Source organism: Melanotaenia boesemani, chromosome 13, assembly GCF_017639745.1.
Source record: "Melanotaenia boesemani isolate fMelBoe1 chromosome 13, fMelBoe1.pri, whole genome shotgun sequence".
In the NCBI taxonomy this organism is placed as follows: Eukaryota; Metazoa; Chordata; class Actinopteri; order Atheriniformes; family Melanotaeniidae; genus Melanotaenia; species Melanotaenia boesemani.
This window is the reverse complement of record NC_055694.1, coordinates 5,847,141-5,873,015: the sequence shown is the minus strand read 5'-3', so window position 1 is coordinate 5,873,015 and position 25,875 is coordinate 5,847,141. Positions and strand designations below refer to the sequence as shown.

The following is a 25,875-nucleotide window of genomic DNA, read 5'->3' as shown; positions in this document are numbered from 1 at the left end:
ATTAAAAATATATAATTTCACCTGAAATCTGATGGCAGCAACAAGTCTTAAAAGATTTGGTAATTTGGATTATTTACAACCAAGTATCTGCTGTTCTTTTAACAACAGTGTGGAAACATCTGGTAAAGTTGGACCTTTGGCAGAGGAACCTTATTTAATTCTTGGATAAGAGTTTTGCTGCTTAACAGTCCTGTGTCCTGGACAGAAGGCAGACTGGTCCAGCACCCGGACTCTTCTACTATACAAAGCTAAGGATGCTGGAACAGATACATTATGTGGTTTACCATTGTCTTGCTGAAATATGCAAGGCCTTTCTATATCTCTTTATTTGATATATGCTCAATAAAGCTGTTAAAACGTTACTGTGTGTGCTGCTGTTGATGCCGTGGAGTACCCTGAGCTTAACAACGCTGCTACAGATCATTACGATAAACACTGCAATGGGTCCAGAAAACTGTTCACTTGCTTATTGAGGTGAGCTAATAACAGCTTGTGAAGGACTTTCCTGATGTGGGACATTAGGGCTACTGGTCTGTCATTAATTATAATAATAATAATAATAATAATAATAATAATAATAATAATAATAATAATAATAATAATAATAACAAAACATATAATACATAAAGTTTCTGAAACATTTTGTATCACTTTATGGTAAAAACTTTGCTCAAAACCTTGTTGCTCACAATCTGATACTTGTCTTCTGCCCCCTGGTGGATACCAGGAAGCAGAGAACCACACTACAATAATCTTTATATATTCATGGTAATAAAGGTAACAAAGGTAATGCTTTATTCAAATGCTTTTTTCATTGGCAAATAAAGACTTGAGATTTTTATTTATTTATTTTTTAGTTCCAACAGATGGAAGAGATTTAAGATTTTTTCCAGTACTGTAAATCACTGTGATGGGTATTTACTAGGGCTGTCAAATGACTAAACTTTTTATTCAGAATCACAAATTTAAAATAATTTCAAATGAATTAATCAACATTTGCAGCAATGCCTGAAATTTGCCAGTTTTTACTGTGCTGTATCAACAGAAAGAGTCGATGTTTCAAATATTACTGTTAACTGAGCTTCCTTTAGGTAAACGTCAGATGTCCAATGGTCAGTAAATGCAGCATATAATGCACTATATGTTGCTTTAAATCATCTCTACCATGTTCTAGATCATAATTAAAAATTTATATATCATCTTCTCACCAACCATCTCCATGGTGATGATATCTAACAAAACCAGCAGATGTGACGACTGAAGTTAAACAGCCAACATTGATGAAGAAACTCTGATAAAACTGATGATCTGGATAAAAACAAGTTTTTCCTTTTATCATTGAAGTGTGTGTTTGTGCAGCAGTGATTAAAGTCCTACAGCAGCATCACCTGAAGTGAACACATGTTGATAAAATAGATCTTTGGCTGTTTGTTTTACAAGTTTTCCTTCACTTTTTTACACTTTTTTCCTGGTCATTGCTCCTGCCTGGCCCCCCATCAGAACTTTTCTAGACCCGCCCCTGCTTAGCTGAAATATAAATCTTTTCTACAGCTACATCCTTTCGTCAGCCACTGTGAGAAAGTCCTACCAAAAACAATACTTTGGGGTAAATATGTGACGTGTGAACCATGAACCTTAGTTTCCTCCTTCTCAGCTGATCACTGACAGCCGTCATGATTCACGGAACATGAGAGGCGGAGAGCTGCTAGAGCAGAAACGTTGGTGCAAAATACAGGATAAGCTTAATAAAATACAGGAGAAGTGCAGATGTGGAACCTTCTCACCAGGAAAAAAACACCCTCATTCTCCATGGAGGCGACATCCATGAGTTGCTTAATTAATGCTGTTTATTCTCCAGTCCATCCATAGAACCACCTGCTGATCTCTTCCATCGTGTCTCTCCACGTCCCTCCATCATAATAGAGAAATGATGGATGTATGGGGCTTGTCATGCCGCACATGTGTTAATCGTGTTAAATTTTATCGCAGTTAATTACATAAATTAATTAACGTTGTTACAGAGCATCCTAACATTTTGGGATGAAGGTTGTATGTCATGAGGAAATCAGCATCAAATTTACCAGCATAAACTATTCTGTGCTCCATGGTGGCTGCTGGTTGACCAGTGCTCGGGGGGTGCGGGTGCGTTTGCAGGATCACATCACTCATTCCTCATATGCTGCCCTCACACACATGCTTCTTGTGGTTATTGTTAATCATAGCTTTCACAGGTTTTTTTTAAACTTTGTCCTGTCCACCATCACAGCAAGCAGAATGATGGTCTGACTGATGTTGTGCTGAACAAATGCTTTATAGATATGCCCTTCTTGTTCTTTTATTTTAAATATTATTTTATATATTTTTTAATTTATCTATTGCTAAGTTTATATATTTATGCTTGACCTGACAAGAGGGGGAGAAAGGAGAAAGTAAACGAAAGAAAGTAAATAAAAGAGAAAGAGAGTGTGAAGAAAAAAACCAACAATGATACACCAGATATAAAGTAACAGCATCAGCTGTTCAATCTTAGCAAGCAGCTGCTACACCTGTAAGGAAAAAAAAAGCTTCCTGCAGGTCCTGATGACTCCTGATGACTGTCTGCTGTGTTTTCTTACAGAGGTCTTTGGATGTTCTGTTTCTTTACAGGTGGAGCTGGTTGTCTGGTTCATCTCTTTGGGTTTGACAGTCGTTTTCTGTTTTGTATCTCTCACTTCTTTCCCCCTCTCTTCACTCTTTTACTTTTCTGAACAGCACTAATATTTAGCAATAAACACATTTGAAAAGAGAGAATACTTGATCAAGGTGAGGCTTAAATCCACAAAGCTTTACTTTTTGTTCAGCAGAAACAAATCTGGAATCCGCCTCTGATGGTTCAATGGATCAAGTACAGCTGAATCACTGCTTAGTTGAAGAATACTTGTTTTCTAGCTTTCTATGGATGATGTGGTTTATCCCCCCAAAAAACAAGAGGCCAACAGACCAAAAACACCTAAACACTGAGTCAGTGTTTGTTAAGGAGTTTGGTTTCCTAACATTTCACAATGGTCATTAGAAAACATCCAACTCCACCTGCAGACAGTTTACACTCACTGGGATTAAAACTGGACCAGCAACATAAAGCTCACTGAGACTGAATGAAAGCTTTGTTCTTGTTCAAGGTTTCATGGGTTTGGCTTTCCACCGTGTAAAGTCCAGGCCTTAAATGCACCAGTGACTTAATAACATTTCATATCGTGTGTTTACATAGATGACTGGTATAAAAGTAAAACACTGTGGGACTGTTTTTCTTCTTAACTTCCGAAGAATTATATACAGCAGGTCAATAAAGGAATTTACCCGAATTTAACCTCCTTTATAGTCTTATAAGTCACATTCCTTGTGAGCTGTTTTTGTGCACCTATGAACTATAACAGAATCACCAGTAAGGATGCAAGCGAACTCCAGCGCAGCAGTGTGTACCAAAGAGGAATCGCAGCCCAGGCTCTGAAAAACAAAGACGTGGCAGGTTGTTTAGACAACGCTTTACAATCCTTAGAATCCCCTTTTAAGTTTGATATTCAGATAGAGAGAAACCTGCAGTCTAACCTGCTAAAAATCCTGTCTTCATCTTGACCTGATGATTAAAAACAAAGACATTGCATTAACATTCATTTTTGCACATAGAACAACAATAATAATTTTACAACAGCAAAACAAATCAAACCTCTAACAGCACACAGGATTATAATATCTCACATTTTCTCACTCAAAGCTCATTTTGGTTTCATTTTCTGGAGTTTCTGCCTCTTTTTATGTAGGAATCAAGTTATGATGTAACTGTTATGCAGATTATTATCGGACTGTCCCAAACTCTATCTACGTATGTCCCGGTGACTGAAGTACTATATGTTCACTGCTCTGGGGAAGAAGCTGCTCTGCAGTCAGACACGAACTTAAAGTTACTGTTCTGTATGAGCAATTCAACACCACTTACCAGTGAAAGAAAACACACCAACATTCAGCCCAAATACAGACACTGATCACTAATTAAAATGATTCAAGAACTACCATGATGTTAACTCTCTGCTATCCTACAAACTGAGTCTGCTGCACATGTTCACTGAGGTGTGCAGCAACATCCAGTAAGTATAAAGTAATAATCTCACTAGTTCCAGTAAGAGAGTAATCAGAGTACTTTAACACATTACTTTTTTCTCCTGACACTGATGCAAGTCAACACTGATAAATAAACATTTTACCTGTTGTTTTGGGAAAAAAACATTTCCAACAGTTCCTGCTTATAAAATATCATATTAAACATTATTCAAACACTTACGTTCACACTGTGGAGGATGAGGGAGGAATGTATCATTATTTATACATTTTAATGTTTCTGATCCAAGGAGTTTATAACCATCATCACAGGAGTAAACCACAGAGTCTTCATAGCGGTAGACATCTTTAACAGGGGTGAAACTGCCATTTGCAACCACTGGTGGTGAAACACATGTCACCACTGCAAAACAAAACGACATCAGACTCAGAAGAAGGTACTGAGTTTCTAATTCAGGTGAGTGATGTGTGAACACAAAAACATCACCAACCTTGACATGTCGATGGTTCGCTCCATCCCATCATTTTACAAGTGATTTCTGAATTTCCAATTAATTTGTACCTGATCAGAAGAGTAAACATGTTAACTTATCAACTTCAATGTGAAGAAGAGTTTATTTTAGTTTGTTTTCTTTTTCTAAATTTATTATTAGTATTATTGTTGCTTTTATTTTATGACATAAATAACTATGCAACAAGAAAATCTAAATCTGAACAATCTGAGTTATCAATTTATTACTAACCCATGGTCACAACGAATCGTAGCTTTGTCATCATACTCAGTCCGCTTATAGTTTATATGACCATTAGTCACGTTTTTAGGTGGACCACAGTTCTTAACTGGAAGAAGAAATATCAGGATTAAACTCATCTCTTAGAAAATAGACAGGATTATGTATATATTACTATTCAATAAAAGGTTTATATTTTAAGAATATGACCAGTTTAATCAGACAGTCAGATGTTGCTGCAACAGTATGAAGAATTGTAAAGTAGAATTTAGAGATAATATTTACGCTAAATAAATAAATAAATAAAAAAACATTGATAAAAGCTGCAGTGAGTTCCAGACCGGAGTCCTGCATTTATGAGTCACCTTCATCCTTTTGCCCTGCTGCTCAGTACACGGCTAGCAGTCCGACCAACATTCTGTTATGTTTAGGAAGAGTTTGTAGAGGAATGGATTGGGCCAGTATAGAAATAATCAGCTAGATAAAAGTGGAGACAATCTGCTCCATTGTTCTGAAATATTAACAACCTCTTTGGAGTTATGATGGGTGCAAAACTAATTTAGATAAAACCAACATAAAGAAAGTAAATGAGTGGAAATGATCATGTCAGGTGTACTTCAAGGTCTACAAAGGACTTTTTTTAAACTACATCCACACATGAAGATATTTGTTTTATTTCTGCAAATCACAAGTGGATTTTGACATTTTCAAACTTTTCAAATTAATTTATTTTTTCCCCCAGAAGCTGTAGCTTGCAGATGTTTCGTCAAATACCAAATAAACTATTTCTCCACAGACACTGATCATCCCGACAAGACACAGATTTATAACCTGATGGGGCCACTGTCCTGTTCACTCACTAATTAAAATGATTAAAGAGCTACCATGATGTTAATTCTCTGCTATCCTACAAACTGAGTCTGCTGCACATGTTCACTGAGGTGTGCAGCAACATCCAGTAAGTATGAAGTAATAATCTCACTAGTTCCAGTAAGAGAGTAATCAGAGTACTCCAACACATTACTTTTTACTCCTGACACTGATGCAAGTCAACACTGCTAAATAAACATTTTACCTGTTGTTTTGGGAAAAAAACATTTCCAACAGTTCCTGCTTATAAAATATCATATTAAACATTATTCAAACACTTACGTTCACACTGTGGAGGATCAGGGAGGAATGTATCATTATTTATACATTTTAATGTTTCTGATCCAAGGAGTTTATAACCATCATAACAGGAGTAAACCACAGAGTCTTCATAGCGGTAGACATCTTTAACAGGGGTGAAACTGCCATTTGCAACCACTGGTGGTGAAACACATGTCACCACTGCAAAACAAAACGACATCACACTCAGAAGAAGGTACTGAGTTTCTAATTCAGGTGAGTGATGTGTGAACACAAAAACATCACCAACCTTGACATGTCGGTGGTTCGCTCCATCCCATCATTTTACAAGTGATTTCTGAGTTTCCAATTAATTTGTACCTGATCAGAAAAGTAAACATGTTAACTTATCAACTGCAATGTAAAGAAGAGTTTATTTGTTTCTTTTTCTAAATTTATTATTATTATTAATGTTGCTTTTATTTTATTAAACATGATAATTAACTGTTAACAGGAAGTTTCCAGCTTGAATATCTAAACCTGAACAATCTGAGTTATCAGTTTATTACCAACCCATGGTCACAACGAATCGTAGCTTTGTCATTGTACTCAGTCCGCTCATAGTTTCTATGACCATTCGTCACGTTTTTAGGTGGACCACAGTTCTTAACTGGAAGAAGAAATATCAGGATTAAACTCATCTCTTAGAAAATAGACAGGATTATGTATATAATACTATTCAATAAAAGGTTTATATTTTAAGAATATGACCTGTTTAATCAGACAATCAGATGTTGCTGCAACAGTATGAAGAATTGTAAAGTAGAATTTAGAGATAATATTTACTCTCGCATCTCAGTTCCACAGGACTCCAACGGCCAGCAGTACAAGTACTCAGTGGTGACCCACCTTCATCGTTGAAGCCTTCATTACATTCAAATATAACTGTGGAGTCATGTGGGAATGTATATTTTCTATTATCATTTCCTTTCAGATGCATGTTGGATCCTCCACCAGGTCTGTAACAGTCCTTAGCTACAATGAAAAGAGAGACATGAGCACAAATGGAGCAAATGTCAAAGATTACTAACATTTTCATTTATGATGGATCAAACTGAGAGTACTCTGAATACTGTCTGCTGCAAATAATATACTGGATATTTGTAAATACTTCAGCCAACTCCATCTTAAAAATCTAAGAAAAAAACAAAAATGAACTTCCTTTATCTTTCTAGGACAGTGTGGTGTGAACAAGCAGCAGCAACTAGGAAATACACTGAATGTTACCACTGACCCCCTCAGCAACGGGGAACAGTTCTAAGACCCAGCAAACCTTTCCCTCAGAAAAAAAGTGTGTTCAACCAAAATAATAATAATAATAATAATAATAATGATAAATAAAAAACATTGTTAACAAGCTGCAGTGAGTTCCAGACCGGAGTCCTGCATTTATGAGTCACCATCATCCTTTTGTCCTGCTGCTCAGTACACGGCTAGCAGTCCGACCAACATTCTGTTATGTTTAGGAAGAGTTTGTAGAGGAATGGATCGGGCCAGTATAGAAATAATCAGCTAGATAAAAGTGGAGACAATCTGCTCCATTGTTCTGAAATATTAACAACCTCTTTGGAGTTATGATAGGAGCAAAACTAATTTAGATAAAACCAACATAAAGAAAGTAAATGAGTGGAAATGATCATGTCATGTGTACTTCAAGGTCTACAAATGACTTTTTTAACTGCATCCACACATGAAGATATTTGTTTGATTTCTACAAATCACAAGTGGATTTTGACATTTTCAGTTTTTATTTTATTAATTGATTTTTTCCCAGAAGCTGTAGCTTGCAGATGTTTCATCAAATACCAAATAAACTATTTCTCCACAGACACTGATCATCCCGACAAGATGCAGATTTATAACCTGATGGGGCCACTGTCCTGTTCACTCACTAATTAAAATGATTAAAGAGCTACCATGATGTTAATTCTCTGCTATCCTACAAACTGAGTCTGCTGCACATGTTCACTGAGGTGTGCAGCAACATCCAGTAAGTATGAAGTAATAATCTCACTAGTTCCAGTAAGAGAGTAATCAGAGTACTCCAACACATTACTTTTTACTCCTGACACTGATGCAAGTCAACACTGCTAAATAAACATTTTACCTGTTGTTTTGGGAAAAAAACATTTCCAACAGTTCCTGCTTATAAAATATCATATTAAACATTATTCAAACACTTACGTTCACACTGTGGAGGATCAGGGAGGAATGTATCATTATTTAAACATTTTAATGTTTCTGATCCAAGGAGTTTATAACCATCATCACAGGAGTAAACCACAGAGTCTTCATAGCGGTAGACATCTTTAACAGGGGTGAAACTGCCATTTGCAACCACTGGTGGTGAAACACACGTCACCACTGCAAAACAAAACGACATCACACTCAGAAGAAGGTACTGAGTTTCTAATTCAGGTGAGTGATGTGTGAACACAAAAAGATCACCAACCTTGACATGTCGGTGGTTCGCTCCATCCCATCATTTTACAAGTGATTTCTGAATTTCCAATTAATTTGTACCTGATCAGAAAAGTAAACATGTTAACTTATCAACTACAATGTGAAGAAGAGTTTAGTATATTTGTTTTCTTTTTCTAAATTTATTATAGTGTTGCTTTTATTTTATTAAACATGATAATTAACTGTTAACAGGAAGTTTCCAGACTGAATATCTAAACCTGACCCATCTGAGTTATCAATTTATTACTAACCCATGGTCACAACGAATCGTAGCTTTGTCATCATACTCAGTCCGCTTATAGTTTATTTTTCCATTCACCACGTTTTTAGGTGGACCACAGTTCTTAACTGGAAGAAGAAATATCAGGATTAAACTCATCTCTTAGAAAATAGACAGGATTATGTATATATTACTATTCAATAAAAGGTTTATATTTTAAGAATATGACCAGTTTAATCAGACAGTCAGATGTTGCTGCAACATTATGAAGAATTGTAAAGTAGAATTTAGAGATAATATTTACGCTAAATAAATAAATAAATAAAAAACATTGTTAACAAGCTGCAGTGAGTTCCAGACCGGAGTCCTGCATTTATGAGTCACCATCATCCTTTTGTCCCGCTGCTCAGTACACGGCTAGCAGTCCGACCAACATTCTGTTATGTTTAGGAAGAGTTTGTAGAGGAATGGATCGGGCCAGTATAGAAATAATCAGCTAGATAAAAGTGGAGACAATCTGCTCCATTGTTCTGAAATATTAACAACCTCTTTGGAGTTATGATGGGTGCAAAACTAATTTAGATAAAACCAACATAAAGAAAGTAAATGAGTGGAAATGATCATGTCATGTGTACTTCAAGGTCTACAAATGACTTTTTTAACTGCATCCACACATGAAGATATTTGTTTGATTTCTACAAATCACAAGTGGATTTTGACATTTTCAGTTTTTATTTCATTAATTGATTTTTTTCCCAGAAGCTGTAGCTTGCAGATGTTTTGTCAAATACCAAATAAACTATTTCTCCACAGACACTGATCATCCCGACAAGATGCAGATTTATAACCTGATGGGGCCACTGTCCTGTTCACTCACTAATTAAAATGATTAAAGAGCTACCATGATGTTAATTCTCTGCTATCCTACAAACTGAGTCTGCTGCACATGTTCACTGAGGTGTGCAGCAACATCCAGTAAGTATGAAGTAATAATCTCACTAGTTCCAGTAAGAGAGTAATCAGAGTACTCCAACACATTACTTTTTACTCCTGACACTGATGCAAGTAAACACTGATAAATAAACATTTTACCTGTTGTTTTGGGGAAAAAAAACATTTCCAACAGTTCCTGCTTATAAAATATCATATTAAACATTATTCAAACACTTACGTTCACACTGTGGAGGATCAGGGAGGAATGTATCATTATTTAAACATTTTAATGTTTCTGATCCAAGGAGTTTATAACCATCATTACAGGAGTAAACCACAGAGTCTTCATAGCGGTAGACATCTTTAACAGGGGTGAAACTGCCATTTGCAACCACTGGTGGTGAAACACATGTCACCACTGCAAAACAAAACGACATCACACTCAGAAGAAGGTACTGAGTTTCTAATTCAGGTGAGTGATGTGTGAACACAAAAACATCACCAACCTTGACATGTCGGTGGTTCGCTCCATCCCATCATTTTACAAGTGATTTCTGAGTTTCCAATTAATTTGTATCTGATCAGAAGAGTAAACATGTTAACTTATCAACTTCAATGTGAAGAAGAGTTTAGTATATTTGTTTTCTTTTTCTAAATTTATTATTATTATTAATGTTGCTTTTATTTTATTAAACATGATAATTAACTGCAACAGGAAGTTTCCAGACTGAATATCTAAACCTGACCCATCTGAGTTATCAATTTATTACCAACCCATGGTTACAACGAATCGTAGCTTTGTCATCATACTCCGTCCGCTCATAGTTTATATGTCCATTCACCATGTTTTTAGGTGGACCACAGTTCTTAACTGGAAGAAGAAATATCAGCATTAAACCCATCTCTTAGAAAATAGACAGCATTATGTATATATTACTATTCAATAGTATTCTTAATATTTTAAGAATATGACCAGTTTAATCAGACAGTCAGATGTTGCTGCAACAGTATGAAGAATTGTAAAGTAGAATTTAGAGATAATATTTACGCTCGCATCTCAGTTCCACAGGACTCCAATGGCCAGCAGTACAAGTACTCAGTGGTGACCCTCCTTCATCGTTGAAGCCTTCATTACATTCAAATGTAACTGTGGAGTTATGTGGGAATGTATATTTTCTATTATCATTTCCTTTCAGATGCATGTAGGATCCTCCACCAGGTCTGGAACAGTCCTTAGCTACAATGAAAAGAGAGACATGAGCACAAATGGAGCAAATGTCAAAGATTACTAACATTTTCATTTATGATGGATCAAACTGAGAGTACTCTGAATACTGTCTGCTGCAAATAATATACTAAATATTTGTAAGTACTTCCTCTGCCACCCTCTGGGCAGGTCTGGGGTTGTCTTCGTGATGGGGTGGCTTGGGTTCGTGCTCCAGGATTGCTGCTGATTGCCTGGGTCTCTGGGCCGTCCTAGCCTGCCTCTGGTCTCCGTAGAGGCGTGGTCGCATCTGCACTATTACACTCATCTCTGATCCCTCCTCCTTCCTCATCCTCTGCATGCTGACACAATCACTGAGTTTTCCAGTGGGGTTATACACTAAGAGATGCTTTTGTTTAGGGTTTTTTTTGTGTGTGTGTGTTTCTGGTATTGTCCTTGCTGTCATGATGCAAGTTTGTTTGTTTTTTTTTTTTGTTTTTTTTTGTGGTTTTTGTTGTTGTTGTTTTGGTTGTTTATTCATTCATTTTAGGAACTTCTGATGATTACCAGCTTTATCTCTCTGTAAAAGCTGTAGGAAACTCTGTTGTGTATCTGTACAGGTGTAGCAGGTGGTTATCCGGTGTTAGGTTGGACTGAAGGGTCGTTGCGTCTATCTACTGTATTTTTGTCTCCTCTTCGTTTTTTTCTACTTTGCTTTTTACTTACGTTCACTATTCTCCTCTTTTTTCTGTCCCCTCTGGTCAGGTCCAGCAACACTACATAAATTCTATAATTCCAAATAATAAGGTTTGAAAGAAATTTAAAAATGAGATTATCAAGAGGAGCCTTATACCCCTAAAGCTTCCCTTGGCAAAGCAAATCTGTTCAGCAGAAGACCGCTGTCAGACCTGCTGCTACTATTCTGAGAGATGACAAGTAAAAAAAAAGAAAAACCACCTCATGAGAGTGTAAAAACTTTTTTGCAATATTTGAGTTTTTTTTTTAATTTAGGTGTTTTCACTACCAGATTTTTATTGTTGAGGTTTTGTACGGTCCTAGGGGGTAATGGAAATGCAGAGATGGAAAAAAAACTAAAACAGGATTAATGAGTTTGTAAGAGTTTGCTGTAAAAGGCTTCTAAAATTTAAAAAAATAGCAGTTCAAGCAGGTAGTAAAACATTATATAAAATATTTTTCAAAACACTTACGTTTACATATTGGAGGTTTCGGGTTGAATTCACCGTTTTCTGAACACATCCCTTCTCTTGCCCCTTCGAGTGTATAGTATTTGTCACAGAAGTACTTCACAACTTGTCTGTAGTTATAAGCTTCTCGATCAGGTCTTAAATAGCCATTCGCAATTACTGGTGATGGGAAACATTTTATTCCTGAAAGACCAAATCACATACGTCCATCAGACTTGAAACAGACAATGAATTTCTAATTATTTGTGAGACATGTGAATAGAAAAATAACCAACCTTCACATACAGGCAGTCTGCCCATCCATCCTTTATCTCCACAATTGAGTACTCCATGTCCAACCATTGTGTAACTAAAAAGAAAAGTAAAACAACTCATCAGTTGCAATGTTGAACAAGCCCCACTAAAGAGTGTTTTTATTTATTAATTGTTATTAATGCTAATAACAACAATAATAATAATAATAATAAAAACTATAGTTACTGTAAATCTTTTGGGGAAACATGATTATCAAACAATGCAATGAGCAGTTTTCATACTAATTCTTTTTAAGCCATCTGAATTGTCAATTTATTACTGACCCTTTGTTACAACGAATCTCAGCTTTGTCACCAAACTCAGTCCCCTCATAGCTTATTCGTGCATTTGCCACCTCACCAGCAGAGCCACAGTTCTTCCCTGGAACAAGAAATCTCAGAGGAGTAAAGCTCTTAGAGACCAAGCTCCATTACATCATAAAGATCTCATAGTTCCATATAATGCTCATCACTTTCAGACTGTAGGTTTAGTTCTGACTCCTAGAATTTCCAAAAGTAAAAATCATTAACCCGTATAATTAAATGATAATATTTACTCTCGCATTTCAGCTGCACACGACTCCAACTGCCTGCAAGACAAGTAATGTATGGAGACCCCCCTGCAGATGTGTAGCCAATACCACAACGAAGTCTAATTCTTTGTTTATCTGGGAATGTTTCCTTATTAATGTCCTCGTCCCTGAAAGTGACATTGGGACCTCCCTCAGGTTTAGGACAGTCTTGAGCTGTAACAGGAATTTAAAATGAAAAGAAAAGAAGAAGATGAGCAGATGTGGTTGAGGACTGAATGAATAGTAAGGAAAAACTCATGCATGCTCTCACCTTGGACAGTGGTGGCCATGATGAGACTGCTCAGTACAAACAGGACCGTAGCAGCCATGACAGGAGCAGCAGGTTTACCTGTGGTTTCTAGAATCACACATAATTGAACAAGCCATTATTATGCCTTTACTCAGTTATGTTTTATATGCATGCATTTAGAATGTTTACATGCTCTGAATACTGTCTACCATGGAGAAGGAACATCTTAAACTCACACACCACTGCATACTGTATACTGGATGCTTTTCAGTGTCCGTTTATAGAGTTATAGTTTTCTTGTTTACGAATCTATTCTTGGTCTGCTCCCAAGTTCACATGTATCCATAAAAAATAGTGCTGGAACTTTGTGCCTTTGCTCCAGTGATCTAGATTTGGTATCTTTATGTCCATGAGAAAGCATTAACATGTGCCACCCACAATGCTTGGCAAAGCCTACACTGCAAAATCACCTGAATCTTAAGGATCTGCTTTCATTAAATGACTTGAAACAAGCTTCTAAAAGCAGATACGCTGGGTTTTAATCAGTGTGTTTGACTAATTCTGTCTTAATTAAGCCTTTTATGACTGTAGGGTTCAAATTTGGGTCTTACCATTTGAGCTCTGTGTCTGTTTGTTAGGCCTCTGGTCAAAAGTTGCATACCCATAATGAGTACATCTCTGCAACCACAACGACTATCTAAATACTTCTGGAGTCATAGTAAAGGAAGATTTGTTATTACCTCTGCCACAGTGGAGCTCATGTATTTGGTCTGTGTGTCTGTTAGCAACATAACTCAAAAGTTTGTGGATGTATTTTAATAAAATGTTCAGAAAATTTAATAAATGGAATAAGAAACAAGTTATTAGAATTTCAGGTTGATCTGGATCACTACCTGGATCCAGGATTTTTGGATCTTTTCTATGGGAGACAGGGAGAATTTTGCTACTAGAGCTTCTAACTAAAAAAAAAGGCCTACAATCATTGTTTTGTTTTTTATCTGTACAATGGCTTGGTGGAGGTCTGCTCTCTCTGAGTGCTTCTAGTTAAGATTTATAATTGTCAGTATATGTGTTACTGGTAAATAACACAGCACAAATCAAAAAAGGTTTCAGGTTTGCCTAAAAACAAACACTTTCAGGATGACTATGAACGTCTCTTTGGAATGATGCAGCTGTGGCTCTAAATCTCTATCAGATCCTATTTAATCTGCAGCTCAAATAAAGTGAAGCAGAACAAGATCAGGAGGTTCTAGTCCAGATGGTTCAGGTTAGTTCTCCAAAATGGCCATTTCTGACACAATCTGGCCATTTGTCTTAGACAACGCTAAATTTGGGAAGCTTAGGTTTTATAAAATTAAACATGTGTTGTTTTAAGTGATGTTGTTCTGATTAGGTCCATCGGATATCTGTACACTTTTATATTGTGTGTATTGTTGTGTTTTGTGGTGTTTTAACTGGAATTCCTCAAAACAACTGCAGCTCATTCAAAACACTTCAGCTAGAATTTTAACTGGGACTAAGAGACCAGTTTTAAAATCTAGACACTGGCTTCCAGTCAGTCACAGGATAGATTTTCAAGCCCAGACAGCTGATCGCTGGGGTGAGGTTGGTGGTTCTCCGGGCAGTTTGTTCAGATTGGTGGGCAATATTCCATGTCACCTGCTTATGTCCCTGTTTATTTCATTCTCCGTTGGGAACCGCATAGACTGGTAAGAGTATTGTCATAATAAGGTTAATTCTGGTTCATGGAGTAGAAACTAGAACTGTGGATGTGTGTGTTCCGATAGGTCGGCGAACGAGCGCACATTGGGGCGCATCATGTTCCGCACAAGAAGGATGCTGCTGTTTTGTCCCGGATTAATTTTCATAAAACTGAGGGATCTAAGCATAGCATTTTTAGGATACACACTCACGTTTTTACCATACAAGGTTCTCTGTCCTACAGACTGGATCCACTCACAACATGCATTCTATGTAAATGAGCATCCTATAGGCAAACTCTATGATTGGAGGATACAAGACTGAGGAATTTTCTTTGTTTAAACCCTATATAAGACAGAACGGCACATCAGGTCTTTAGGTCTTCGTTCTGGTTTTGGGACCTCCAGATTTTTCTGCAGAAATCTGTTTTGATGTCTGAACTTTTGTAATAAACTTCTTTTTATTATTCAAGTCAGCGTCCAGAGACGTTTTTGCCTGAAAGCCAATTTTTCCACATCTCCTGATCAAGATACATCAAAGCCAAGTGGACCTCGCCCACCTGCGTACTGACTGTCAAACTCTGTATTTATTTCTGTATATTTCCTGTTTATTTTACTGGAAGGTCTTCCAGTTGGCGTTGTCACATTTTCTTTTGGGTTTAAATCTAAACCACCACAGCCTTACTCGCCACATTTACAGGAGACCCGGAAGTTCAATTCTGAAGGAAAACTGAAAAAAGAAATTCCAAAATCCATAAACGGGACTATTTTTAATTTACTTTTTCCATGTTTTTCGTCTATGAATTCTGTGAATATTGAAAGGAAAGGAAAATCGACTCTTTGTCTGATTTTGATTGTAAATGAAAAAACAGAAACTACAGTACTTCCCGTTTTTTCGACTTTTGGTTTAAAACGAAAAAACAGATTGTCTGAACGTAGCCTACGACCGAGGGTAATTCTGAATAATGTCTCAAACGGCCCCTCATAGTTTTCCTTTTTGTCATAACACGCTACTAACAAGTTAACGGACCTCCAATCCAATGCGCGAGAGATGGTAAAAGTGATAAAAACCTTCCTGTTAGTGACAGCATCTCTAAATCAGGAAAGTTATAAATTCAGGTTTAGATGAAACTAAGTTCAGCATTAATCGGCACGTTTTATTAATTTATTTATTTATGTTTTTCGGCTAAAACAAAAGGAATAACTGTTCACTTACTGATAAGAGATGCTGCGCCTCCAGCGCTCCTCGGAACAAATGCGCGCTGCTGACGCTCCGTTTGGACCGGAAATATTTCAGCTTTAGCAGAACTTTTATCGCTGATGCATATATTTTAGCTTTCTGTTCTGCAAAAACATCTGGACTTAAATAGAAGTGGGCATTTGACAAGATGTTACATTAAAACCGCACAAGCTGACACATGAATCCTCATTTCAAGGAAACCAGTCGATGTTGTCACAAACCAAAACAAATCCATCAGGGAAATGTGAGGAACACTTCAATATTTCCTTCTGAGGAGGAGAAATAAGCCTTACAGTATGTTACGTAATGGCTTGAAATTTCAAATACAAGCTAAACATCAAGAAACACTGATGGGCAGATAAATCTTCTGACATCATCTAGGCACTGTTACAGGTGATGCAACACAAAATAGGTTGATTTTCTTGAGTGTATAGAGGTGGGGGGAGTAAAAAAAAAAACAGAGTAAAGTTGTTGGAGATAAATATACTGTAATAACTGATCAAATATGGATCAAAGTTCCAGGCTTCAGACTTTCTGAATAAGAATTAACTTTAACAATTTGTTAAATTAAATTTGGGAACTTGAACAACGTGGTTTTATAACAGTTATTTCTGAACTTGTTGAAATAAAAGCCAGCCTGTATGGACAGAAGCTGCAACTAAATAACAATTAACCTTTAATCCTGACACTGTTTTATACTTTTCATACTTTGTGTGATGTCATGTCTCCAAACATAAAACAGCATCAAGCAAACCTTTTTATTAGATGTCCGTGTTACCATGCGGCTGACCTTCGGCAGAGAAACCTCATTTAATTCTTGGATAAGAGTTTTGCTGCTTAACAGTCCTGTGTCCTGGACAGAAGACAGACTGGTCCAGCACCCGGACTCTTCTACTATACAAAGCTAAGGATGCTGGAACAGATGCATTATGTGGTTTACCATTGTCTTGCTGAAATATGCAAGGCCTTTCTATATCTCTTTATATTATATATACTCAATAAAGCTGTTAAAACGTTACTGTGTGTGCTGCTGTTGTTATTAATTATTATTATTGCTATTATTATTAATATTAATAATAATAATAATAATAACAACCATATAATACATACAGGTTCTGAAACATTTGTATCACTTTAAGGAGAAAACTTTGCTCAAAATTTGTTGTTAACAATCTAAAACTTGTCTTCTGCCCCTGGTGGATACCAGGAAGCACAGAACCACATAACAATAATCTTTACATATTCATGGTAATAAATGGTAAATGTACAAATATATTCTTCATTTTGTTAAAGAGACAAATAAAGACTTAAGATTTTTTTTCCCTCCATTTTTCTCGGGTAGGGCTTTAAATAGTTCAAACACATGGATGAGATTTGAGATTTTTTCAGTACAAATCACTGTGATATTTACATTTCACAGAGCATCCTAACATTTTGGGATGAAGGTTGTATGTCATGAGGAAATCAGCATCAAATTTACCAGCATAAACTATTCTGTGCTCCATGGTGGCTGCTGGTTGACCAGTGCTTGGGGGGTGCGGGTGCGTTTGCAGGATCACATCACTCATTCCTCATATCCTGCCCTCACACACATGCTTCTTGTGGTTATTGTTAATCATAGCTTTCACAGGTTTTTTAACTTTGTCCTGTCCAGCATCACAGCAAGTAGAACGATGGTCTGACTGATGTTGTGCTGAACAAATGCTTTGCCAAGAGGAGCTTTATAGATATAATGCCCTTCTTGATCAAGTAGTTTAAACATTATTCTCTGCAGACAGTTTACACTCACTGGGATTAAAACTGGACCAGCAACATAAAGCTCACTGAGACTGAATGAGAGCTTTGTTCTTGTTCAAGGTTTCATGGGTTTGGCTTTCCACCGTGTAAAGTCCAGGCCTTAAATGCACCAGTGACTTAATAACGTTTCATATCGTGTGTTTACATAGATGACTGGTATAAAAGTAAAAGACTATGGGACTGTTTTTCTCTTATAAGACAAAGGTCACAAATTCACATAATGACTAATCAATCTTCACATTAGTCATCGTCACCACCTCACTTTATTCAGGACATTTTGCAATACATACAGTGGGGCAAAAAAAAGGAATTTACCATTAATTCATTAAAAGTCAGAGAATGTGATTGTCTGGATTTTTTTCTCATTTTGTCTCATAGTTGAGGAAGACCTATGATGAAAATTACAGGCCTCTCATCTTTTTAAGTGGGAGAACTTGCACAGTTGGTGGCTGACTAAATACTTTACCTCACTGTAATTACAAAAAAAAATTCACAAATTCACATCATGACTAATCAATCTTCACATTAGTCATCGTCACCATTCCCAGCTGGTGTTAAAAGGTTACCTCACTTTATTCAGGACATTTTGCAATACATAATTACAAAAAAAGAGAGAATACATTAAAACATCTTTACTTTCTTTAACCTGTATTTAGACAAAGCCTGGTTACACAAGCAGGGACCTGCCATGACTTGTATGTTCATGTTTAAAATCTAATCATCTATGATAAAAAGCAATGCAGATCATTTTGACGAGGGCTGCATGTGCACCTATGAACTATAACAGAATCACCAGTAAGGATGCAAGCGAACTCCAGCGCAGCAGTGTATACCCAAAGAGGAACCCCAGCCCAGGCTCTGAAAAACAAAGACGTGGCAGGTGTTTAGACAACGCTTTGCAATCCTTAGAATCCCCTTTTAAGTTTGATATTCAGATAGAGAGAAACCTGCAGTCTAACCTGCTAAAATCTTGTCTTCATCTTGACCTGATGAATAAAAACAAAGACATTGCATTAACATTCATTTTTGCACATAGAACAGCAATAATAATTTCAACATCAAATCAAATCAAACCTCTAACAGCCCACAGGATTATAATATCTCACATTTTCTCACTCAAAGCTCATTTTGGTTTCATTTTCTGGAGTTTCTGCCTCTTTTTATGTAGGAATCAAGTTATGATGTAACTGTTATGCAGACTATTATTGGACTGTCCCAAACTCTATCTACACATGTCCCGGTGACTGAAGTACTATATGTCCACTGCTCTGGGGAAGAAGCTGCTCTGCAGTCAGACAAGAACTTAAAGTTACTGTTCTGTATGAGCAATTCAACACCACTTACCAGTTAAAGAAAACACACCAACATTCAGCCCAAATACAGACACTGATCACTAATTAAAATGATTCAAGAACTACCATGATGTTAATTCTCTGCTATCCTACAAACTGAGTCTGCTGCACATGTTCACTGAGGTGTGCAGCAACATCCAGTAAGTATAAAGTAATAATCTCACTAGTTCCAGTAAGAGAGTAATCAGAGTACTTTAACACATTACTTTTTACTCCTGACACTGATGCAAGTCAACACTGATAAATAAACATTTTACATGTTGTTTTGGGAAAAAAATAACAGTTCCAACAGTTCCTGCTTATAAAATATCATATTAAACATTATTCAAACACTTACGTTTACACTGTGGAGGATCAGGGAGGAATGTATCATTATTTTTACATTTTAATGTTTCTGATCCAAGGAGTTTATAACCATCATCACAGGAGTAAACCACAGAGTCTTCATAGCGGTAGACATCTTTAACAGGGGTGAAACTGCCATTTGCAACCACTGGTGGTGAAACACATGTCACCACTGCAAAACAAAACGACATCAGGCTCAGAAGAAGGTACTGAGTTTCTAATTCAGGTGAGTGATGTGTGAACACAAAAACATCACCAACCTTGACATGTCGATGGTTCGCTCCATCCCATCATTTTACAAGTGATTTCTGAATTTCCAATTAATTTGTACCTGATCAGTAAAGTAAACATGTTAACTTATCAACTGCAATGTGAAGAAGAGTTTAGTTTATTTTTTATCTATTCTAAATTGATTATTATTATTAGTGTTGCTTTTATTTTAGGAAACATGATAATTAACTGTTAACAGGAAGTTTCCGGATTGAATATCTAAACCTGAACCATCTAAGTTATCAATTTATTACTAACCCATGGTCACAACGAATCGTAGCTTTGTCATTGTACTCAGTCCGCTCATAGTTTATATGTCCATTCGTCACGTTTTTAGGTGTACCACAGTTCTTAACTGGAAGAAGAAATATCAGGATTAAACTCATCTCTTAGAAAATAGACATATGTTACTTTTCAATAAAAGGTTTATATTTTAAGAATATGACCAGTTTAATTAATCAGATGTTGCTGCAACAGTATGAAGAATTGTAAAGTAGAATTTAGAGATAATATTTACTCTCGCATCTCAGTTCCACAGGACTCCAACGGCCAGCAGTACAAGTACTCTGTGGTGACCCTCCTTCATCGTTGAAGCCTTCATTACATTCAAATGTAACTGTGGAGTTATGTGGGAATGTATCTTTTCTATTATCATTTCCTTTCAGATGCATGTAGGATCCTCCACCAGGTCTGGAACAGTCCTTAGCTACAATGAAAAGAGAGACATGAGCACATATGGAGCAAATGCCAAAGATTACTAACATTTTCATTTATGATGGATCAAACTGAGAGTACTCAGAATACTGTCCGCTGCAAATAATATACTAAATATTTGTAAGTACTTCCGCTGCCACCCTCTGGGCAGGTCTGGGGTTGTCTTCGTGATGGGGTGGCTTGGGTTCGTGCTCCAGGATTGCTGCTGATTGCCTGGGTCTCTGGGCCGTCCTAGCCTGCCTCTGGTCTCCGTAGAGGCGTGGTCACATCTGCACTATTACACTCATCTCTGATCCCTCCTCCTTCCTCATCCTCTGCATGCTGACACAATCGCTGAGTTTTCCAGTGGGGTACACTAAGAGATGCTTTTGTTTAGGGTTTTTTTTGTGTGTGTTTCTGGTATTTTCCTTGCTGTCATGAATGCATGTTTGTTTTTTGTTTTTTGGTTATTTGTTGTTGTTTTGATTATTTATTTATTATTCATTTTAGGGACTCCTGATTTGTTTTTCTGTAAAAGCCGTAGTAAATTCTCTGTTGTGTTTCTGTACAGGTGTAGCAGTTGGTTATCTGCAGGGCGTAACGCGTTTCCGACACCTCCGATGTTCGATGTCTGGAACCTATTTTATTGGATCTGCCACCTGCTGTGTCACTACAGAAAAATCACCTAATTAAAACCATATAAATAAATGTTTGTTTCATGTTTAGAATAGTTTTGTTACTGTATATTCCCTATTAAAGTTACACAAAACATCTTGTGTTTGCATAATTTAGAGGTATTTTAAGGTGAATTTTAGGCTGTGGAAATGGAGGTGGGAAAGGATCAGGTTACACAGGCACACAATGATTTTAAGATTGCAATTAGCTTTAACTTAGACGGGTAAAAAAAATGTCACCCCGGTGGACACAGTAGCAGCAGTGTTAATGCGAGTGATTCGCCTGCTAGCAGGAATGATGACCCACTCGGGGATCAAGGCAAAGAAGATGATGGGATGGCAAACGAGGACTTTGAATTGGTGAGAGATTATGATGGCAATGAAGCAGTTACTTCAGTTGGGGGCAGTCAGACTGGAAAAATCTGGACGGACGCACAGTTTAAAGAAAGGAAAACAAGTTATTCCTGGCTTACAATGAACCAAAATGGACTGGGCTGTGCCATTTGTAAAAGAAAAGTAGGGTCACTGGGTCCGGAAAAAACTGCAGGTATGAAGCTTGTCAAAGAATGGATCTCGGGGTTAGTTTCATCATCTGAACCAGACGTTAAGAAAAAACAAAGAGCCTTAAGAAAAAATGATTTTTTTGAGCATTGCAGTACTTAAGCACAGGTAATAGCATCAAATATTTATGATAAGTCTAGAGAAGACAGATTGACAAACGCTATAATAAATGGCCAAAATGACCAGGTGCAAAGGACTGCCAGAATTTTTCCAACTGCTTACAAGGAAGCCAAACGCCATAGGCCAGCTATATGGATTTGAAATTGGAATAATGCTGGATGAGGCCACAGGCTTAAAAAAAATGAGCGCCTTAACTGTGTATTTAAGACTGGAGTTGCCAGAGATGGAATCGACTGTGAATATCTTCTTTCATCTGGTAGAGTTGGATGATTTGGTTGCAGAAGGCATTGTCCGCAAACTGGTGCATGCTTTAAATAATGCAAACTTCAGGGAGGGCCTTCCTCTCAAAAACCCTCATTGGTCCTCACGGGTGACGGTGCATCAGTGATGCTCGGACGCAAGAGTGGAGTGGCAGTTTGACTCCAAACCCGCTTCCCAAACATCACCATATGACACTGCTTCAGCACATCGTCTTGAACTTGTGGTTGCCAATGTGATGAAAGAAATGGGGCTATTAATCACTAAAAACCTTTATGTATTATACAGCACATCAAACAAAGACCGAGTGGAGCTCAAAGAATGTGATGAATGGTTTGGACATTCAGTTGTGTAAAATTGGTTGGGTGTTGGACCAACAGATGGGTGGCATCTAGTCTCAGAACGGTTGAGGCTCTATGGAAAAATTATCCTGCCCTCCACAGACATTTTATTCACGCAGCGCAGGATTCTGGACACAACTTGGGAACGCTACAATGGCCTGGCAAAGCACATCGCATCCCATGCTTTTGTAAACATTTTAGGAGTCATGTATGATACACTACAAGAACTGTCGGAGCTATCTCTTGAGCTCCAAAAACGAGAATGCAATATCATAAAGGCACATAACGCCATTTGCAGACAGAATAGGGTGTTCGAGGCCATGTCTGAGCAGCCGAGTCAACAGCCCACTGAGCCGCGCAGGTCGAGGAAAACAAGGGCGTTTTTTGGGAGCCTTGCAATAAATCTGGAGAAACATGTTATCACAAGGAAAAGACCAAACAGGATACAACAAGCTCATCGAGGATTTAAAGGTGTGTTATCAACAGTATTGGCTGTGGGATGCAGGCTAGCTGTTTGGAGAGGGTGAAGTTCAGACGCTCTGCAGCAGTTTCCCATTGATGGCTCGCGGATTGTCAGCAGGGGGAACTGAATGAAGGGGAATTGATCCCAGATCGACTGAAAGACCTCTTGGTTGCGGTGAACACTGTCCCCATCTCACGTGCAGAGTGTGAGAGAGGCTTTTCCCAGATTCTCTGCTGTGTTTTTGTTGCCGTTGATTTTTTTATCTTTGCAGTATACTGAGCAAGAAAAGAAATGTAAGTTAGTTAGTTAATGTAGGCTACTCTCATGGTTACTCAAAGTGACACAAAACAGAATGGTTTGATGAAACACGTGTGCATGTGCACGCGCTAGTAATATATTTGATTATCTATAATAATTACTGGCAGTTTTATTTTCTGGTCTGTTGCTCAGTACCTCTAACCTGGGGTTTAATTTCTGTGTGTATAATTTTATACATCCCACAAGTTGCCTAAGTTGGCCTTTTTTGTTTTTACATTGTCATGATATTGTAATCTTGTTTATTGTTATTATGACTGTGATTATTATTTTTATATTTTTTGGTTCCTACCCACCCTTTGTTTTCAGGGGGAAGAGAGAGAGAGAGAGACCGGAAGGGTTGTTGCAGGGAAGTTAGCAAACACCGAGGCTAATTGTGTACTACTGTTCTGCTGTGTTGGTTTCTATTAAAGATATAGAAACACCTTCATGTAGCCCGCCTTAATCCACAGCCTTCTGAGACTGGAATCCACGCTACCCACAAGAAGAAATACGGGTTACAATATTATGGTGGAGTGTTGTGTCATCCAGCTGATTTTTGTTAACTTAATAGTCGGAAGAATACTGTTGCTACAGCTGTTTATGAAAGCTATGTTGCGGTGTCAGCCTAGTTTTTATTTTGTTTTATCTTTTACATTCGCACCCAGTGCTATGTAAACGGTGATGTGGTGGTCTTTTTTTTTTTCTTCTTCTTCTTCTTTTTTGTCAGGCCAGTGTTGAAGGGTTGTGCGTCTATCTACTGTATCTTTTTCTCCTCTTCCTTTTTTCTACTTTCCTGTTTTTTCTGTCCCTCTGGTCAGGTCCAGCAAGATTACATAAATTCTATAATTCCCAAATAATGAAGTTTAAAAGAAAATTAAAAATTAGATTGTCAAGAGGAGGATTCTACCCATAAAGCTTCCCTTGGCAAAGCAATCTGTTCAGCAGAACACAGCAGCCAGACCATCATTCTGCTGCTACCATGCTGGACAGGACAAGTAAAAACAAGAAAAGCCACCTCATGAACGTAAAAACTTTTAGCAATTTTCTTCTTTTTTTTTTTTTTTTAATATAGGCATTTCCATTACCAGATTTTTATTGCAATATTTGGGTTTTACGCAATCCTAGGTGTAATGGAAACGCAGCCAGAGATAAAAACAAAACTTAACAGAATTGGTGAGTTTGTAAGAGTTTGCTGTAAAAACTTATTAGAAAATGAGCAGTTCAAGCAGGAAGTAAAACATTATATAAAATATTTTTCAAACACTTACGTTTACATATTGGAGGTTTATGGCTGAATTCATGGTTTTCTAAACATGTCCCTTGTTTTGCCCCTTCAAGTGTATAGTCATTGTCACACACGTATGTCACAACTTGTCTGTAGTTATAAGCTTCTTCATCAGGATCGACATGCCCATTCACAATTGCTGGTGGTGGGGAACATTTTATTCCTGAAAGACCAAATCACATACGCCATTAGACTTGAAACTGAAATGAATTTCTAATTATTTGTAAGATATGTGAATAGAAAATAACCAACCTTCACATACAACCCTGCCCTCCATCCTCCGTCTTCACAAACGAGTGTTTTATTTCCAATCCGTTTTGTAACTAATAAGAAAAGTAAAACAACATCAGTTGCAATGTTCAGCAAGCTCCACTAAAGAGTGTTTTTATTTATTAATTATTATTAATGCTAATAATAACAATAATAATAACAACAATAATAATAATAATGATAATAATAATAATAACTATAGTTACTGTAAATCTTTTTGGGAAACATGATTAGTCAAACAATGCAATAAGCAGTTTTTCATATTAATTCTTTTTAAGCCATCTGAATTGTCAATTTATTACTGACCCTTTGTTACAACGAATCTCAACTTTGTGACCAGACTCATTCCCCTCATAGTTTATTCCTGCATTATCCACCTGAACAGGGGGACAGCTCTTCCCTGGAACAAGAAATCTTAGAGGAGTAAAGCTCTTAGAGACCAAGCTCCATTACATCATAAAGATCTCATAGTTCCATATAATGCTCATCACTTTCAGATTGTAGGTTCACTACTGATTTCTACAATTTCTAAAAGTAAATATTATTAACCTGTATATTTAAATGGATTTACTCTCGCATATCAGCTGCACACGACTCCAACTGCCTGCAAGACAATAATGTATGGAGACCCCCCCCCGACGAAGGTCCAATTCTTTGTTTATCTGGGAATGTTTCATTATTAATGTCCTCTTCCCTGAAACTGAATGTTGAGACTTTCCTCAGGTTTAGAACAGTTTTGAGCTGTAACAGGAATTTAAAATGAGAAGAAAAGAAGAAGATGAGCAGACGTGGGTTGAGGACTGAATGCATAGTAAGGAAAAACTCATTGCATGCACTCACCTTGGACAGTGGTGGCCATGTGAGACTGCTCAGTACAAACAGGGACCCGTAGCCGCCATGACAGGGAGCAGCAGGTTACCTGTGGTTTCGTAGAATCACACATAATTGATACAAGCATTATTATGCCTTTACTCAGTTGTGTTTATATGCATGCATTTAGAAGTTTACATGCTCTGAATACTGTCTACCATGGAGAAGGGAACATCTTAAACTCACACACCACGTGCTACTGTATA

The 25,875-nt window shown here is 37.2% G+C and overlaps 2 protein-coding genes across 2 annotated transcripts in view; both read right to left on the bottom strand.

Annotated features, from left to right (window-relative positions):
• LOC121651229 (sushi, von Willebrand factor type A, EGF and pentraxin domain-containing protein 1-like) overlaps positions 1-16,162 on the bottom strand; it is a 52,098-nt gene extending 35,936 nt beyond the window's left edge. The window contains exons 1-20 of the mRNA XM_042003242.1: positions 16,050-16,162; positions 13,155-13,241; positions 12,869-13,057; positions 12,597-12,693; positions 12,294-12,367; positions 12,022-12,201; positions 10,658-10,846; positions 10,384-10,480; positions 10,116-10,186; positions 9,848-10,027; positions 8,708-8,804; positions 8,446-8,516; positions 8,178-8,357; positions 6,780-6,968; positions 6,507-6,603; positions 6,244-6,314; positions 5,976-6,155; positions 4,836-4,932; positions 4,584-4,654; positions 4,316-4,495 (exon numbers count right to left, since the gene is read on the bottom strand). Coding sequence (XP_041859176.1) covers positions 4,316-4,495; positions 4,584-4,654; positions 4,836-4,932; positions 5,976-6,155; positions 6,244-6,314; positions 6,507-6,603; positions 6,780-6,968; positions 8,178-8,357; positions 8,446-8,516; positions 8,708-8,804; positions 9,848-10,027; positions 10,116-10,186; positions 10,384-10,480; positions 10,658-10,846; positions 12,022-12,201; positions 12,294-12,367; positions 12,597-12,693; positions 12,869-13,057; positions 13,155-13,212 — 2,368 coding nt within the window. The 5' untranslated portion in view covers positions 13,213-13,241; positions 16,050-16,162. The remainder of the gene's footprint in view (positions 1-4,315; positions 4,496-4,583; positions 4,655-4,835; positions 4,933-5,975; positions 6,156-6,243; positions 6,315-6,506; positions 6,604-6,779; positions 6,969-8,177; positions 8,358-8,445; positions 8,517-8,707; positions 8,805-9,847; positions 10,028-10,115; positions 10,187-10,383; positions 10,481-10,657; positions 10,847-12,021; positions 12,202-12,293; positions 12,368-12,596; positions 12,694-12,868; positions 13,058-13,154; positions 13,242-16,049) is intronic.
• On the bottom strand, positions 2,810-25,179 carry LOC121651232 (membrane cofactor protein-like). Its single transcript, XM_042003246.1, has 10 exons — positions 25,106-25,179; positions 24,782-24,852; positions 24,513-24,692; positions 20,355-20,543; positions 20,096-20,192; positions 19,828-19,898; positions 19,560-19,739; positions 18,830-18,856; positions 18,642-18,728; positions 2,810-3,397 (listed from the first exon to the last, which is right to left on the bottom strand). The coding sequence occupies exons 2-9, from the start codon at positions 24,804-24,806 to the stop codon at positions 18,649-18,651; spliced, it is 849 nt and encodes a 282-aa protein (XP_041859180.1). The 5' UTR covers positions 24,807-24,852; positions 25,106-25,179; the 3' UTR covers positions 2,810-3,397; positions 18,642-18,648.
• Positions 25,180-25,875: the final 696 nt, after the last annotated feature.